Source organism: Pyxicephalus adspersus, chromosome 1, assembly GCF_032062135.1.
Source record: "Pyxicephalus adspersus chromosome 1, UCB_Pads_2.0, whole genome shotgun sequence".
NCBI classification, from domain to species: Eukaryota; Metazoa; Chordata; class Amphibia; order Anura; family Pyxicephalidae; genus Pyxicephalus; species Pyxicephalus adspersus.
In genome coordinates, this window is record NC_092858.1 from 99,600,461 (window position 1) to 99,620,122 (window position 19,662).

A 19,662-nucleotide genomic window follows, 5' to 3' on the forward strand; every position below is an offset into this window, starting at 1 on the left:
TTCACACCTCCTTGCTATGTAAGTCACCCCAGGGGTCCATAATTTTTATGTTTAATTTCGGGCTTCTATACACACTTACTTTTAAAACAGCAACCCTGATCTGCAAATTTAACTATTTTTTTTAATTATGACCCCCATATTTTAAAAGTTGTTAAACCTGGGGATTAAATTTGAGGTACTGCTAGCTAAGAGGATCCCCTGTGTACCCTAAAAATTTCAAGTCGGTAGGACATACTGTTTAGGAGATATGGAGGTTTGACCTGGGGGAGATTTAAGGCTGCAGAACATGACATGCAGCATTCATACACAAACACAGCTGTGAAACTTTCCTGTTGATGACACCATTTGCACATGTCCCCTGGTAGATTTAAATCACGGTTAGATTTATCCCCCTCCTCCACAGTGTCTACGGAAGGAAGGGGATCCACCATCAAGCTGCTCCTGTCGGTGACTGAAGGGAGCCACAACAAGGAGACTGAAGAGCCACATGCGGTTCTGGAGCTGCGGGTTGCCTACCAGTCTTAGCCTGTCATTTGAAAAAATAAAGACCGGTGTGTTTGATGGTCCACAGATTCGGCAGCTCATCAAAGATGAACATTTCATCAGGACAATGTCAGAAGTCAAAAAGAATGTTTGATTATCATTCAAAGCCATTGTCAAGGACTTTCTTGGAAACATACGAGCAAATAATTCCACAGAAATTGTCCAGAAACTATTGGAGAGCTACAAAATGCTTGGTTGCAATATGAGCATCAAGATGCATTTTCTGCATAGCCATTTACAGTTTTTACAGTAAAAAAATTGTCATAGAGTAACAATAAATCCTTTGTATAAACAAAATAAATTTAAATAAACAGTACATTCAGGTTATTACTTTATTATTTTTTCATTGTATGTAAAATTTGTATGTTTTTTGACAAAAATGGAAGGTACCCTGTATCAGAAAAAATGGATGTAATAGCAAAAAATAGGGTCATTTCTGGATTCACCACCCAAAAATTAGTAAAAAAAAAAGTGTAAGATCTAACTCAACAAAAATGAGTTCTTCAGTGTAATTGATATTTATAGTTTTCTATTCTGATTGTTCTGCATTTTTTAAAACATTATGCATCACAAAAACCAAAATGTGTCTAGTAACTGTATAGGGTTAATGCCTGCAATGATAATTCTTAGTATATGAATTCTGTTTTTAGTCCACAAGCCTTTATTTAGTGGTTTCCTTACATTTTTATTCCTGTATTCCTAAAAACCTGTTGCTATAACATTTTAAAAAAGTGTTATCTGGAGTTAGGTTGTAAGTTGCCCATCTGCTGCTCCACTTATTATGGATTTGAGAAGTGTAAGACAGCTGATCAATTAGCAGGATCCAAATATAAGAAAATTATTGTAACATGGGAATTACCTAAAATAACAATTGTTATTTAACAATTAATAACAATGTTATTGCTAGTGATTTGTGATTTTGCCCATAGTTTTCTGTTTCAATACACTTTAATAATATTTTCAAAAAAATTATACAGCTATTTCACATAATGTTCAAAGGGGAATAAATCAAAACAATCATACAACAAACAAAGAATGGTGGGGGGGGGCTGGGGGGTGCGTTCAAATACATTATTTAGCCCATAGTTTTATTCTAAGTTTGGTGCAGATCTCCCAAATGTCTTGGCTTGAATTTCTTCATATCTGTTTTTTTTTTATAGTAACAGCTATAGTCTTACCTATTCCCCTTTTCTCTCTATAATTCTGCAAGTTGCAAGCAGACAAGCCTTATTTTTTTGCAAGGAACGCGCAATGTCCCTTCTGAAATAAAACAAGCCCAGGTTTCTGTTCTCATTCACCTTTTACAAGTACCGTACATTGAGCTGCACATGCTCAGTGCAGGATTCCTATATTTACTGGGTATCACATCCTCCCTGGGGGCTGTTGGGACTGAACAAACTCCCATGTCCATGCATGGAAGCAATGTCATCCCAACCTGGCCAAGCAAGATGGCCAAAAATCTGACACCTGGAAGAAGAGTGGAGGAAGATGATGACACACGTGATGGAGCAAAGACAGATAAGCTTAAATAAATCGCAATCAGGCAGGTATGATAGAGTAATTGCCTGTCACTTCTGCAATAAAGGACAATAAATATCTGATATAAATATCTGTCTGTTTTAACCAGTCCCATTATCCCTCCTATTCCTTTTGGTAATATATATATATATATATATATATATATATATATATATACCGTGTTTCCCCAAAAATAAGACAGTGTCTTATATTTATTTTACCTCATCTCATTAGGGCTTATTTTCAGGGGACGTCTTATTTTTCTCACAAAAAAATCTATATTTATTCATGTACAAAAATCTGTATTTACCAAAACCTGTAACCAATATTACAATGCTATAGAAAGATACCTCTGTGTTACCTGTGACCTGTCAAAATCACAGATTTCTGCTGGTATATACAAGAAGTCATGAATAAGAATTGACATAAATGAGTAATGAAAAAAAGTGCAACATAACAAGAAAATGTGCTGACAATTAACATGTGACTCATAGAGTTACATATTAAATCTGGGTAAAAGCAAAAAAAAAAAAAATCAATTAATAAATATGCATTGCTGCTAATGAATGAAATACCAGCAGGGACCTTTTGAAAAGAGAATCCACCAACCTCTTAGTGCTAGTGTCACACCAGAATACTGTAGGTTAAGTAACCCTGCGATTTCTTCACCCCTTGCTCCAGTGCTTTTGAAATCTCCTGCTCTCTCTCTGCTCCCTCCTTCCTCTTGATATCCCTCCGTGTACCACGTGACCACACCCTCCGAAGAAGCCAATAGGGCTTACTTTTGGGGTAGAGCTTATATTTCACCCCTGCATGATTAGCATGCTAGGGCTTACTTTTGGGGTAGGTCTTTTTTTCGGGGAAACACGGTATATTATAAACAACAGAACAACAGGAATAAACACTTTACAAAAAGAATGTGCTATCAAAAAGAACAAAAAGAAAAGAAAATGATTTGCCATATATTGCAACCCAATATTCACCTTCATATTTAAAAATGCTTGTTTACATCTATGTTGAAGCCTATAAAATTCACTAAACTAATATATTTAATATAAAATGTCCTCTGCTGGATATCAAGAGCAAGAAACCAAGGCTTATTCACTGAATATTCATCAGTGTTTGTTTATGTAAAGCACCATTTGGACTGTGTACAAGCCTAGGGGTCTGTGTTTATGGGCCTCAAATGCATAGAATGGGTCCAAATGACTGAGCCTTAACATAGTAACAGTGTCCAACACACATTGTGCAGTCACAGAGAACAGATGTTATATCCAGCATGCTGTCATACACCATAACCAGTGTAAGCAAAAAGTATTGTTGCCAGTAGCAACTGAGACAAATGAACACTCCATAATCCTCATTATTGCAATAAAACATGATAAGGAATAAAGTTCCGATTATTTTTGTTTTGTTTTACCCAGCTGTTTGGAACTTAAACATTTTCTCATGGACAAGACGGACATGGTGATGCTTGACTAATCCCAATGACACAACTTGTTACTAGGGATACCACGGAAAGACAATTAGGGATAGTGTAACTACAAATACAGAAACTTCAAAGCAATCAACAAAGCTTACAATGCAAGTGGAAGTCCTGTGGGCAACATGGGCACTTTATTCCTTTAATTTTTTATCTTTTCCCATTTCATGACATTCACATATTTTATGGACTTTGATATGCTGATTACCACAAAAAAAGAAAGATGGAAGGGGTCGCTGCCATGGCTTTTAGAATTAACATGGTCACTTTATTGTTTTAAGTCAATAAACTTGTTTATTTATTTTGCTGTTTACTAATAAGTCATTTCCTGGATGTGTTATAAAAATGTAGAAAAGTGAAGTTTGGTAAAAGAGAATGAGCTTGTTACTTATCTTCAGACATATGAGCTCATAGTAGTGCCTAAGGCAGCATTGCTTCATAATACAGCCTTGATTATGTGTACAAGTTTAATATGTATTAGTCCTATTGTGGGTATTCCTATAAATACACGTCATTCATAATAACATTCCATATGGGTTGAAAAGATAATTGTTAAAAAAAGATTTCACTGAGAGAAAGGAAACAAAAAAAAGTGAACGAGAGGCTACCTTCCAAATTACCTGAGGCGTTACCTCCGCCATCCTCCCCGATTTCCTATTCCCACAGCCATTCATATAAAGAGAGGTTTAAGCTTGTCTCCAGCCTTAGGCCATCAGCCCTTCAGTGTTCCTTATCAATGGGATAAAATGCAGGCATGGAGCCTGGGGCAGCATCAGCTAACACTGCTCTTTTCTGCTTGTAGTCCTCTTTCAGTGAACCTTCTCCTCTCCCGTGCCTGAAGAAGGTTATCACTGTAGCTTCAGCCCCTTGCAGCTTCTAGGGTGGGAGACTACATATTCGCCCTGTGGCTATCAATATGGCTGCTAAATCTTTTTGCTCTATTGCAATCAGTGCAGCACAGATTAAACACTTATTGCGGCTAGAAATTCATTTAGAAAGCACTCCCAAATCCTTTCTGCCAATAAACTGGACCCCTTGTTAACCCTTTAATATCATCACACTATGCTTGCCGACAGCTGGAAATAAAAATGATAGAAGTGGTATTTAAATAGATGTCTTTGAAAAAGACCCCACTATGATGGGGTCCAAATATGATTAGGTGGTATGGCTACTGCATTTCTTTATAGAAAAATATTCTGCTAAGGATAAACATATTGTTTTTTTAATATTTCATGTTTCTTACTAATTAATGTAAAATACTTCAATGTGAACCTTGTCAATGCTGTGCTTTATTATCTACCATTTCTTCTGGGATTGCTTTAAATGTTATTTTATATCCTAAAATACATAGTACTCATTTAGGTCTGCTATGTACAATGGATTCTGAACTGTGCCCTACTGGCATTATACAACTGAGTATGCCTAATTACAATGCCAAAGCTCTTTTGCTGCTTTTATTTATACATGCATATGGATTTTTCTTTTGTACTCAACATTTGACTTTACCGTCCATGACTTCTTGCTTTGGTATTTCAATTTACCCCTCTACAAGTTGATTCGCTATGCTAGATGTTACCCAGTCAGTTTAATAATATTTGGGGTAAAGAGACTGGTTATTTACATATTACCAATAATCTTATTTCATATTTAATGTTATGGATAGATGCTGGTCTTTATTTGGCTCAAAATGTCCACATATGTTCTGTTTCCCTTTTCTTTAAACCATCTCTTTTTGTTTGTTCCATCTGTATAGTAACATTTGTTTATTATTCTCACTGCATTTACAAATGGTGTACATTAAATAATTTACATGTCTTATTATGGTACATTTTAAATGTAATTTTACATATGTAGAAAATAAAATATTAACATTTCCTAATAATATCATGGAGTCACGGAAATCTGTGATTTACTTGACAACACAGATAACACAAGGACATAATACTCAGCAGGAAATAAAACATAGAAACATTGTTAAACACTGGGATAGACAAAGACATGCAAAGTCTGTATTGCCCCTGCCAACAATATACCTTATTTAATTCTCCCATGCCTCACTACAACCATGACAATAAACATTTGATTGGTTGCAAGTAGTAGCATAGACAGTTCTTATTTTAGCCATTTTATACTATGATATATATTTGCAGCTAGCAGAGAGATACCTATTAGCAGAAGACAAAGCTCCTGCCAGCATAAACATAGATAATTTCTTTCATATATAAACAATTTTTTTAACCTATAGTTTTTTGAATAGCTGCAGAGCTAAATGTGAATGCACTTCATGACATTGTGTAAGAAGTACATGACTTTGAAGATATCACATTTTTTATTTTACCTTCCAGTCTGGATCAACAGGGTAACCAAAGCTGCATATGGGCTGACGTGGACTTATAGGCATGGAGATATCTGCCTGTCATCTGTAGCTCTCCCATGGACAGAAGCAGGCACGCTTAAATCAGTACTTCAATGGGAGAAGGGTTAGCTAGCTTGTACATAGACATTTCAAAAAACTGGAACATTTTTTGAGGGATAAAAAATTACAAACATTCATTATAAACATTAGGACTGTTATCAGTGGTTCCATCCAATATTGGTAAATAAGATTGCCTTTAGTGATTTAATAACCCTTGATAAGAATTACATTAAAAATGGGCCATAGTTGGTCCCTTATTAATACAAGTAGTACACAAAATCACTGGAATGCACTACTTATCCTTTAAAAAAACATAGGGGAGCCAATATGTTCTAAAATATTTACTTGATAAATTCCCTACTGATTTTTTAAAATTAAGCCCCTAAAACAGATTTAAGCCCAATACTTATAAATTATGTATACCTTGATAATAAAATGTCTTGATTAAGCAGTCATATGACCACTCCCCCCTTCTAGTAGCTGAGTAGGCTTGCAGGGATTGCGGTGATTGCGGTGACAACGCTGCACTTCTTCCTTGAAAGGAAGTGCAGGGTTCTAAAGTACTCAGTCCTCAGTCTGGAAAGCCTAGGCTGTTTGATGACACACAAAGAATATAGGTAGAATGACATTGACCAGTGGTGCTGATCCAAAGTGGTTCCATTGTACTTTGTATTCGCGTCAGACTATACTTTCAATAATTACAGTAGACAAGGTAAAATCTCTTTAAACAAAATAAAATAAATTTACATAAAAAAACTTTGTATATGATGTTTTAAACACTGAAAAACTTTGGAGACAATAATTTAAGCCTTTCTGGTTAGGTTTAGATTGGATCAGAATATACTGCTAAATGTATTCTGTTTTATATGCAATTACCCATACAAAATAAACACCTTTGAAAATTAGAATCCTATCTTATTATAATGTTTTTTATGTTAGTCAAATTTCACCATGGGTGAAGAAACACCAGTGAATTTTCCTGTGTTGGTAAAACAGCTATGAGAAAAGATGTTATCATTTTAACACGATGACCTTCAGTCCTTTGTTTTTCTTCATTTTTGTGAATGTCTTCTTTCAGTTCTCTGTCTAAAGGTCAAAAGAACTTTGGAATGAAACATGTTGTAGTTTGAATTATATAACAGAGGTATGTTTTATCTAGCAGAACTCTCATGCTGCTTCTTTGGTAGGTGACTTATTGTAGCCGTGCTGGATGTATCTCAAGATCTCTTTGCGGTTGTCAAGAATAGTGTCAAAGCTTTCTTGAAGCCTGTTCTGCTGATCCTTAACACGCTGTTGAAGGCCTCTGATCCATCTCAGGAGAGCCAGCCGTCTGTACATGGTTAACTGTGCATGGTGTTTTTCCTTTTCTAATTCCTTTAGCTTCTCCTTGTCCTGTAGATTTTGGAAAGCTTCTGTTAGTGTTTGTGTAAGGTATTCTGAATCTGTTGAGGACTCATCATCAGAGTTTTCAATATCATTAGCTTCTTGCTGTGCGGATGTTGGGGCTGGTGTATTGTCATCTTCCCATGCATTGGTAGTGACACTGTCAGGGCTATCAATACTAAGGGAACTGCTAGCATACCCATTGTCTTCTAATGGTGAACTGGCCCATTCATTACAGATACTTGGTTTATCTTTAGGTGTATCTCCTCCTAGCTGCATAATTTCGGCCCCTTCAGGCGGGCTTCTAACCTCCTCCTCTGAAGAAGACAAACTAATCCCTTCAGACTTGGCTACTTTCAATTGTGCCATTGCCATTTTCTTTTGATGAGTCCTGTTGTCTTCTACAGCTGTTTTATCCCCTTCTTCATTAAGTTTTTCTTCACTGTCATCACCTTCCCTTTTGTCTTCTTTCCAATTTTCATTTTTATCATAGGCCTCCTCCAGAATGTTGAAATTTGTATCCTGCTTCCTGTCCTTCACACTGGTGAAAGGAAGGCTTCCCAAAGACTTTGCCTCATAAAATGGAGACTGATGAGCACTGGCCTCAGATTTCTGTATGGCAAACATTTCTGTTCCTTGTCTTTTACCTATGGAAACAACAAATTGATATGTAGTTATTTTTTCTCACTATGACATAATGTAATACTTTGCTGCAGATTTCTTTTTTCGTAGAAAAAAATAGCAATTTATTTAACCATGTCCTTTCTCAGACTGATTTTTTTAATGGGAGGATTTTTGTTAAAAGCACCAGTGCAATATCAATGTTCTATTTACAAAAGCAGTACCTCACTAAAATTCACCACAGTTTTGAAATGCCTACATTATTGCACTTATATCCTAATGAAGACTAGTGAGAAAAGCAGTGACCAAACACTAAGGTTCAATAAACTGGATTGTGTTACCTAATGCAGTATCATGCCTTGATGCAGTGCATTGTGATTCATAGCTGTGAAATGAGGTGAGGGAAGTAAAAATCTTTTTATAAATGTTTACTATTTGCCTTATGTGTTTTGCAGATTACAATTTTGCAAATAAAAATATGCAAAAATATCTTTCCACAATGTTCATATTTTTGACTGTTACCCATGGACCTTGGACTGACATATTTTATCATATTTATGAGTAGTGATTAGTAAAACATTAAACAACCATGATTCACCCAATCTGCTCAGGAGTATAATGAATACAGCTGTCTTTGTTTTCTATTTCACAGCTAGATTTAATAAAAACATAAAAAAGGAAAATCTGCATCAAAATAACAGAAGAGCACAGCAGTCATGTTGTACAGATGAGCTAACATAACCTTAGTACAGGGCCATGAGCATTCATTCATTCAAATGACATCAAATCAGAAAAACCCTTTCCATCAGTCCAAAGTAATGGAAATGCTATTTCCAAAGTTTCCATCATTTTTGAGAGATTTTCTCACTTTCTGATATTTCTACAGGTCAGGAGGTAATTTTATGGAACAGGAGGCTCTCCTCAATGTGACACAGATGTAAAAAAAAACTAGAAAGTGGTGTTAACATCCCCTACTCAGTGGAGCCAAGACTTCCCCATAATAAATTAAATTGGGTGGAGAACAAACGCAGCCTACTTTCTCTCTCAATCAAAAACACCCAACAAACATGTACCCAGCCAAAAATAAACAAACACGTATTCTCTTTGAATATATGTATATACTGCACTGCTACTGAGCATAGTCCTGTTTTAAAGTCAAAAAAGAAGGTGCTTGTCATACTGAAGGTAGTCTCTTCTTAGCTTTATATTGCAGCTGGTTGCTGCCCTAGTCATGATTGAGTAGTATGAAGTGTTTAGTTACATTTAGAACATAGGCCACTGCTATACTGGAGAAACAAAATTGTCGAAAGTAGAATAAAGCCTACACAACTGTTAACACCAACAATAATTAAAGTATTCAAGGTACCAGAATAATCACATGCCCCAGATCAGATTAGAAAATATCAGTCAACATGATTTAATTTAAGGTATGATGGACTTTGAAAGACTACCACAGTCTTTGTATATGACACTTTAAAGTAATAGTAGATCTCTTGTGACTACAAATATTCAATGTACCATCCACAGGTTTAAAAATTAGTCTGACTTATGATCAGTTTTCCCATGGTTGTTTTGGGCCTGAACCCCTTCCTCATGTAGTGTCTCACTTACAAGGGGTCATAAAGAATAAATGGGGAGGGCAATGAGCGGTTTCATTTCTCATTTGAACAACAAAGTTCACCAAGTTTGTGGTAATTGTGCCATGTTGTCTCTGTTTCAATCACAAAATCAGCATTTTAGTCCACATGATATCTGATAATCATGAAAATGTAATTTTGGCCTACAAAAATCACAACAGTTCTTATGTTAGAATACACTGAGTTGCCTTCTATGAACTGTTCTGCCTGACTGCCATTATAATAGCTTTATGTTCTATGTGTTTATTTAGAGCTATCAAACAGTTATTTTCCACAAGATTCTTTTTAGTCATTAATGTGAAAATCACATGAATATTAAGATACAGAAATAGTGTCTCTGATCAAATTAATAAATAGGACCTTTGTTACTGTCATAGCCACAGGGATCTTTGACACTCCCCAACTAGGAAAGGTCACTAATCCTACAACAAGAGGGTTTCTGTTATCTAAAAATGTTAGTCTTTCTAAAGTCCCTCATATAACTAGCAAAGAATTTATCACATGCTGCATACACATGTCAAAAACATGCTTCCTTGGAGAACATGTGTTTTTTTTTTACCATATATAAAGTAAATTATACCACTGAAAGATTATTAGATGGAATAATATTCTCAAGGTACCCTATTCAGGAAAAAAATCATAAATCAGTCAATTCTTTAAAATGTTTTTTTAGTATTTCTATTCCTCCATTCACAAGGAATCTTTCTATTCCTTCACTGTACCTGGAAAGAGATACTTTACAGAACAATCTCAAATACATACTTTGTAACTGTTCATTCTAAAAGTTCTAAAACTAAATAACCTAGATGTTTACCAGTATATAGGAGGAAGACAATAGATATTTGTATGAAACAGAAGCAATATGTTCCTGTTAAGACACAGAAAAATAATTCTAGAAAGTTGTATTGTGTTTGCCATGTGTTTGGGCAGCAAAAGAGCTATATGTATGTAACTGTCGGTAATATTAAAAGGCATTTTATCCCAACATATCTACCATTTAGATTTTTATGTGTTTGTTCTTTGTTTTTTGCAATTAGATTTTGAACCAATAAGACATATTATTTTATTACTTCTGGTAATAGTTTACCTTTTAGGAAATACTGGGTTAAAGATAGTTAGGGTTACTGGGCAGCTATGGTTATAGTATGGGTAAGGGTTTTGGAAACAGAGGGTAAAGATTAGGAGAAAGTATGAGGTTAAAAGTTTAAGACTAAATTAATGATTCATTTTTAAAATAAGTTGGGGTATGATTGTAAAGGATTTGAGTAAGGATTAAAGCCTATCTGCAGGCAAACAAAAATGTTCATTCCTGCTTCCATCTTTCTTTCTAACACATCAAACAGTATTATATTGGATCCTCCCTTTTAAAGGAAGATATACTCACGTAAATCTGCTGTTCAGGTACCTTGACATTGGCACTTTTATATCAGGGGACTGCTGATTCATGATGCAGGACAGAGGACAGGGCTGTGATTTCTTTCGATTGGCATTGCGTGAGGAAAAGTGTTTTTTTCCCCACCAGCATTTAGTTGTGGGGATGGAGAGAAATTCAAGATGTCCTTTTGCCTGAAGATTACCGTAGCTTTAACTTTTACGGTAAGCTGGGTAATATGATTAATTTTATTGGTTAGATCAAGGTGTGTATCAGTGCTTTCTGGTTAGAGAAACAGGTTCTTTTCTCTGCTACTAATACTTACTAACCTTACACTCCCTGCTGCCTCTTTCACTTGTTAGCTCAATAAACAGTATGTCCTACATAAAATCAACTATCAATCAATTAAAGCTTAGTAACTTGGCTGAGGTTCCATATTCTACATCAGCCTCTCTCAACCATGTAAACATGGAGGAATGCTTGAAATGACTTTCAGATAATAGGGAACCCCAACTATAGTTACTATATCCACAACTCATGGTACATTAATTAGCATGGTGGGCAAGGGGAAGAATACCTCCTAAATTGCTGGACATTGGAAGGAATGTCACCCTTACAGATAGCCAAAAGATCAATGGTATCAGTTAAACTGACCTTGAAGGCACAAATTTCTCATCACTCAAGGAACCCCTAGTAAACTTGTGAGGAACCCTGATTGAGAAATGCTGGTTTAATGTGTTATTTAACCCTCAGTAAGAAGAAAAATATAAAGCACAATACTCATATTATTGTTTACTTCAAATTCATTAATAATCTAAGGCCTCCATTTCAGCAAACGCTGATATGCAGGATTTATTATCTTGTATTCCCTCCTGTAGTGGGGTTTTGTTGCTTCACTTACCCCAGAAGATTCAACAAAACCACCCTTGCACATTACATAGTTATATAGGTAATAAGGATGAAATAAGACAGGTCCATCAAGTTCAACTACTAGGGAATTAAACATATCCTTGATAAAAACTCTATAGACATAGTTAATCAAGAGGAAGGCAGATAGATAGATAGATAGATAGATAGATAGATAGATAGATAATGGATAGACAGATAGATAATGGCTAGATAGATAGATAGATAAATAGATGATTTGGAGTTTGTCCAAGGACTGTGGGTAGCACTTGGGTAAGTAATGTCATTACTAAACCACAGTGTCACATAAGGTTTAAATTGCATTGTTATATTTGCTTGCATTTGATCATAGGTAAAGCTGCATCAAGCCTTTGTAGAAGCAGTATGCATACTATGATTTAGTAGAGTAGCTGCTGTTCTAGGCTGAGAGAAGGGAAGGGGTGGCTCCTTCCTGTACAGATTGCATGGTGCTGAAGGACAGCGACCAGCAGACAACCAGTTTCCTGCATTTCCAGCTGCGATTGCTGCATGTACTCTTCTGCAATACTGATCACTGGAAGGCAGCAAAGGTACTCACATCATGCCATGCAGAAGGTGCACACAAATTCATGTACAAATGAACACTACATGAAATAACAAAGATCTAGCTTCAGAAAGCTACCTAACAATCAAACAGCACTGTGATGCCCCTAATCTCCACAAATTGTATAATGTAATTATGTGCCCTGCATCTGTCATGTAATATAGAATATTATGGATACACATAAAGCAGTACTGGCTAAATTATATGTGTGCTAATACATTAGTGAAATCAGCTACAGATACATATTGATAGAAGAAAGCAGTCTATGGCTACAGATGTGATTACTGTGGTTGTAGAAGCACTGATCAAGCTAAACACAAGCATGGCCACATCAGCTTAGCAATAGTCCACAACAAGTTGCCCTCAGCCCCTGACATCCCTGGATGAGTCTCCTGTGCCATGGCAGAACTGTGCTGACAACATAGGAAGCAGATATCCTAGGAGCTTAGAAACATCAGATGTCATGTTGTCACTGGACAGACCTACCGACTCTCTGGCTGCTCTCCACCTCTCCCTGGAATCCAGGCTGCTCCTCCTGTACAGATGAAGGAAGAGAATAGCAGAAACAGGAAAGCGTCAATGGTTACACACTTCCTATGGACTGCAGCAATGGATCAGCCAGTTCCTGCACATACACTCACATGTAAATAGCAATCTCTGTGCTAACAGCCGTCATTTCTTACAAGAAAGCTCATTGTTCTGTGTTAGCTCCTGGTATTAGCACAGACATTGCTTCAGGTTATACACGATGTTATTTTATTACTGCTTAGCAAAGACAATGTGCTGATTTACAGGAGTTCTACAAGCCTGCACCCATCCCATTTACTGGGCATTGACCTCCTGCTGTTCCCTTCCCAGGGTCTGCCTGCTCTGACTTTCTAGATCACTATATTAGCTATGTTTCTCTTTTGTGCTGCTTATTAGCTTTTTACTGCAAACATTTCCATTTATTAGCCAATATCTTTTACTGTAAAAACATCCATTCATCCCTTATTGTGACCCATCCATTCCTTGTCCATCTATCATTGTATAGCATGGATTGTTAAACCCGCTTGATTTCCTGATCTAGGGACAAAACAGGAAATCATTCCAATGCAAAGAAAACTCCTTTTAGACAGTTCTCTAAAGCACATATGTCCCATTAAAAGATTTGCTCTTGCTCCTCTGACATCTTTCAAATTTAAATCTTTTTATTGCTTTCTGTGAAGGAAAATGATCACTAGGACAAACAAAACTTTCTAGTGGGAACACACAGAAACAAAACCTAACTTCAGTTTTACATTTCCTTGCTTTATTCAAAACTATAGAAGTTTGGTTTGGATGATCTCATTGTCCCCCACTATGTTCACCATACATTTACCGCCTGATGAACACGTCTAGTTTACTTGATTAAAGTGGAGCTTACAGTTTGTATGATTAAGCAAGTCATTATTGCAGAAAGTGGCAGGCAAAGTCGCTTCTGCAAAAATGTGCCTTATCCACCTGATCCGACCTGGGTATCTGACAAAATCTGAGCTGTGCATGTGCAGTGTCAGCTTTAGTTGCCAGGCAAACCCAGAATTCCAACATCCCATGTTTGTGCTGGGAGGACGCAATAATACGGCCGGGAGAATATAAGGAATAAAAGGAAGGTGGCAGCACCCAGTGCTGCAATGTGGCCAGGCCAGTTATCCGTGTTTAGTTCTGCTTTATCAATTTGCAGTTCCTGCAGCGAGCAGCAAAATGGGACACTTATGTCACTCTCATTATCATCTCTAAAAATGGGAAGAATTCACATAATGTTCTCAGATCCCAGTGAGGAAGCTAGTAGGTTGTAGCTGCTAAATTGGCCAACTTTAGCTAATACAGTTACCTGTGCAAAAATGTAGTATACACTCCATCAACCCATACATACCCCTCTGTACAATACTACCTTTAAAAGATTAAAGATGTTTCACCAAATAACCAAATTAGAATTAGAAGGATGCAGAGCTGAAATGGCCCAACAAAGGCAAATATGGACAATGGCCCACTATGTAAGATATACAGTATTACCCAGCACCATCGCTACAGATGGTAAAAAATTGGAGTACTGCTGCAAAGTAACCTAAACATCCCCATTTACAACCACTTCCCACATCATGTGATGTATTGCGTTATCACACAATATTGACAGCCGAAAGTCAAAGTATTTGCTGTGTGTGTGTGTAGTGTGTGTGTGTATTGTGTGTCCCAGGGTTTTTTTGTAGCGGCTGAGTCCATGGCATGTCCTCATTGGCCCAAAACTTTGTCTTCTTCTCTCATAGCCTGGCTATGTCCATGAGCTTGCTGAGGTTTGCTTCCTGTCTCAGAAACAATTCATGCTTGTACAACACCTCTTTATAAGCGCTGAAAACTCAAGTATGGAGCACTGAAAACTTCAGTTGGGTAGAGGTGATTCTGGTATACTTCATGGTTGTTTTAGAGTAAAAGAGCACCTATAGTCTAGTGCCTCACTAATTTTTACAAAGATTTGAGTCAAAATCTTAAAGAAACCACCGCAGGAGGCTGCTGTTGGATGCACTGGATTCTGCATCAATACAGTTTTCCTTTTTTACACTAGTGGGACCAATTCCCATTGTGCCAGGTAATTTTTCCAACTTGGACTGTTCAGTTGATGGACACTTATGGCAAAACTGTCCTGGGGCAGACCCCCCCAGCCCTGGATCACAATTACGTCAGATGCCTATATCCAGGTGCTGGGGTGACACATTGTCAGGGACACCAAACTTAGGGCGTGTGGCAGGGGTAAGTTCCAGGAAACTTGAACATACTGCTGCTTCAAGAAACATATGAAGCCTAAAAAGTGTTTCTGCTATTATTTAAGAGCTATCAAGTCTAGTTGAAAATGGATAACAGGATTGCTTTTTTATATTGTCTGCTGGAAGGGTAAGCAGAATTTGCCTCTTCTATTAAAAAGCAGCACATCTTTTTGTGTAGCTGGAACATCTTTTTTAGGGTATCACAGCAATTTATTTTTCAAGCCTAGAGAACTCACCTACTGCCTATATGAATCTGAATTTCAGAGTGGACACTGAACTAGACTTGTCTCTATTACATAACTTGAAGAAAGGCATAGGTGGACCTTATGGTAACACATGTCAACTTCCAAAATACTACACCAATATTACAGCCTGGAAGCCTTAGGGCAAAACATGCTCTCTATTCCCTAAAAGTTCCAGATGGGAGTAGTGGCTATAGCTGCACTTCTAAGGCAGGCAGTGGACTCCCTAGGTGCACTCATCACAGAGATGACATCAGAAAATAACTGGAATGGGGACAACCCCACTTGAGACAATATCCTTGACTTTGTCCAACTAGCCCCAGACTTCATTCTTTTGAGTGCAAGACATTAATAAAACAAGGTGATCTGTTAATCTGTTAACAATCAGTAATACCCTCTAAAAGATGTTGTTTTAGCTTGTAAGTAACATGAAACACTTAGGTTTCTCAAAATCAAGGTGGTTACCTTTTCATTAATGCATTGTGCTATGTGAAGAGCCTATCTTCATTTACTGAATCTAATAAATTATTTAATTTGGGTTGATCCAAGGCTCAGTTATAGTATGTATATAGGCTAAAAATCTAATTTTCATTATGTTTGGTATCATGACTCCATACAGCAAATAAGTTTTTGTAATGTAAAGTACAGTTATCTGTAAACTGTATACAGTGAGGTACGATGCCAAAATTCCTAAAAAATGATTAAAACCAACCAAGGAACAACTTTTATATACATCCTGTAATTAGTACCCATAACAACTAATTGGAATTTATGGTGAAGACAAGTCTTTTGACATGTATATGACATTATAGTTTGGGTGTGGCAGAAAGTTATGGGTATTTGTTTGTTTGGATAATATGTTGGTTTAAAAGAAGCTTTGGCCTTGCACTCTACACAAACATACTATGATCTGGTGTGTTCTTAGGAAGGGGGCAGGGAAATGACAGGGGCAGTCATGTACTTCTCCCCTCTATTCATTCCACAGTTTTTTAGATTTTTTTTTTTATAAGTAAGTATAACATATCATATTCTGACCTTCGTGATTAAAGAGTTACTCCTGACTAGCAACTAAATATTCAGTTGTCACACACCTAGCTACATGTGAATGAAAAAAAATAGTAAGGACAGCAGTGCTAAAAAGTAAAGTTTAAAGAGATTTTGACTGTGTTATGTAAAAGTGTGTCTAGTCTGTGCAAAAGAAAGGTGAGATGAATGAAAATATGTGTGAAGAACTGGTTTTACTACAAAAATTACTCCTTTTAGTATTTTAGTTTGTATTACCTTGCAGGTTTACTATGCCAAGATACATAGCTCTCTTGCCAGATATACCCACTGCTTGTTATGTTGCAGATTTTTTCTCTCTTTATTACATTTACAGTTGTGGAGAGTAATAGGTAGTAATCCCGAGATCATCAGTCTCATTTTTGATTGCTCTCTTTGCCCCCTTTTAGATATATTTCCTACAACTTTCTACATAAGTAACCACTTAGGTCTTTGTGATCTGATTTTCCTCTTGTCTCTTCATCATATATATCACCACATAATGTTATGAAAAGAAAACTGCCATATAAAGCCAGATGAATTATCATCTGCCGTTAGGTCCATCAACACGCATAGTTAAATGATTCTAAACAGTATATGTAGGTGTATATTTATGCGTGTAAATATCTGTAAATATGTATTGTAAAATCAGTTATTGAAATGTCATGTTTTATTTCATTCATTTTCTGCCTATCCTCCAGTTATTTCTCTTTTAGTAATTGCAGGGTATTTATAACAACAGTCTGATAGAAAGGTTCACATGTTCTAAAAAAAATGTGAAAAATAATAGTTGATTTATGTATACCAAAAATTTACATCATTACAGGACACAGTATTGGTGTAATCGCTGGCTGTTTTTTCCGCACCAGGCAATAGGGATGCTGCATCTGACAAACAAGAAAGAGTGAGGTACCACCAGTGGCCATAGCTGTACAGTAGAGTGAAGCTTGTAGTCATCCCTGTTGGACAGGTATGTTTTATGGTCTTTTAAAAATCTTTGATATATTTATTTATTTTTGCCCAGCCACAGGCTAATACTCATAGTCATAGTCAAGACATTCAGAAATTGTGTGCCTGGAGTCTGCAAAAGACTAAAGGTGGTTTAAGGCTTTATTCACATCACATTTTAATGTTGGGCATTTATTCACCCCTTCCCAAACTGCTGATGTGTAAATGTGCCATGCATATGCAGTTAGAGAGTGACATGGTTATCTGTGGTGGAAAAAAACAAAACAGTTTTCTTCCAGAGCTTTGCTAGAATAACTGCAAACAAATGTGCGGAAAAGTGTGTATTAGCCTTGCATCGAATGGAGGGCGCCCTTTTCTTTACTGTTTCTGTATCTCTGTCTCTCCCTCTAACCTTTTTCAAGCCCCTTTCCTTTCTCTCTTATGGTTAACCACCTGGCAGTGACTTACTACTCCAACATCTGTAGTTGTGAGGGAAGCCATTTGTTAGGTTTCTTAGTTTTGGGGACATGTCTGGGACACAGGAACATCCCCATGTGTTTACAATTAACATACTCTGACCATGATCAGAATAACGGGGTGGGGAGCAGAAGGGATGAGTTGAGGACTGAGGGGGCAGAGGGCCAGCTATTGTTTATTTTAATTTCTTTGGATCTGCTCAAGAGACGTTTCCTCTCCTTGTGGCTTTATGAAACCCAGATGTAAGCTTCAAAAGAAATCCAACTATTCTCTTATTTCTGGTAATTTCTAATTAAAAAGGAAGCTACACACAATCATAAACATATAAGGTGTGATTCTGTGTTCCATTAGATACCCAAAATTCTAATTATTTTCTTACAATTTATGAGGTTTATTTTTTAAATGTTTACACAAAAGTTTTATCGACTTTTACAAAAATTCAAAGATTTTTTTCACAATAGATCTGGGTACATAAAGTATAAAAAAAAGTTGAAATTAATGTGAAAAAATGTCTACCTTTTGGGTAAAAGTTAGGTAAGTTTTGGGGGAAAACATTTAAAAGTAGATCCTTAAGACTTGCAGGTTCAGCATTCTTGTCACTAACTGTACCTATTGTCAAGTGCATATGTTGTGCAGATTTGACTTTGGCCCTGATTTATTAAAGTTCTCCAAGGCTAGAGAGAATACACTTTCATCAGTGAAGTTGGGTGATCCAGCAAACCTGGAATGGATCTGGTTCAGGATTAAAAACGTGTGCTAAAAAATAGCTGATGACTTTTAGGAAATCCATTCCAGGTTTGCTGGATTACCCACCTTCACTGATAAAAGTGTATTCTCTCCAGCCTTGGAAAGCTTTAACAAATCAGGGCCTTTGGCTCTAGCAACTAGGGAACTAAAAGAATTCCATGACATCAACAATATGATTTATACAGTGCAAATTGGTAATTTTAGGTAAAATGTATTATTTATGTATTTACAATATAATTAGCTGTGATCACCATATAATAAATCATTGGGAAACTGGCACTATGTATCCAATTAAATACATCATGGCACAATGTTGTCCCTGGTTGGTGTAAGGCGTAAGGTCCAGCACAAGTGCTCATCAGACACCAGGCCCCCCAATCTAACCCAACACTCTTTGCCTATAGAAAGCCCCCACTGATGCACAGTCCCAGCACACAGTTGCCCCCAGGACTTTTGTGTGCAAAAGATGGCATCTGGAAAGAACTTCCAGAGCACCAGGAGTTCTCATGCAGTACAAAGTATTTCAGCAGATTTGAGTCTAGAATACAGAGCCAAAGGTCATTCACTGGTAAAAAAAAACATTTATTAGAAGACAAACTGGTAGTTCTTTCTGCCACCTAGGAAAATATAGTTGTACCACAGTAGGTGCCATTTTGTCACACAAGTGTATTTGTGTACAGTATGTCTTTATTCATCATTTTGGTCATTACAAACATGTTGCCACAGTAGGCAATAATGCCCAAAGCCTTTTTTACTAACCCGAATGGCCATAGTTTAACATTTTAGCTGCTTTAGCTTTGCAGCTGTCATATTTACAAACAACAGACCAATTATTCAATGTTTTAGAAAGTCTAGGTTTAGAATTTCTTGGTTAGCCAAAATGTCATATTGTTATACCTGTTCCCTGATAATCAAACATAGTCACAGTTTAGACATACTCCACACAATGCAAAATACAAAGTATC

General features: G+C 36.7%; 1 protein-coding gene across 1 annotated transcript; it reads right to left on the reverse strand.

Moving 5' to 3' along the window:
- Positions 1 to 5,299: 5,299 nt before the first annotated feature.
- On the reverse strand, positions 5,300 to 13,136 carry C1H1orf216 (chromosome 1 C1orf216 homolog). Its single transcript, XM_072420438.1, has 2 exons — positions 12,949 to 13,136; positions 5,300 to 7,990 (listed from the first exon to the last, which is right to left on the reverse strand). Exon 2 carries the CDS (start codon positions 7,968 to 7,970, stop codon positions 7,128 to 7,130), a length of 843 nt encoding a protein of 280 aa, XP_072276539.1. The 5' UTR covers positions 7,971 to 7,990; positions 12,949 to 13,136; the 3' UTR covers positions 5,300 to 7,127.
- Between the last annotated feature and the right edge of the window lie 6,526 nt (positions 13,137 to 19,662).

Bases quoted from the DNA above. Each gene is read 5' to 3' on its own strand.
- C1H1orf216 (XM_072420438.1), bottom strand. From the start codon at position 7,970: ATGTTTGCCATACAGAAATCTGAGGCCAGTGCTCATCAGTCTCCATTT.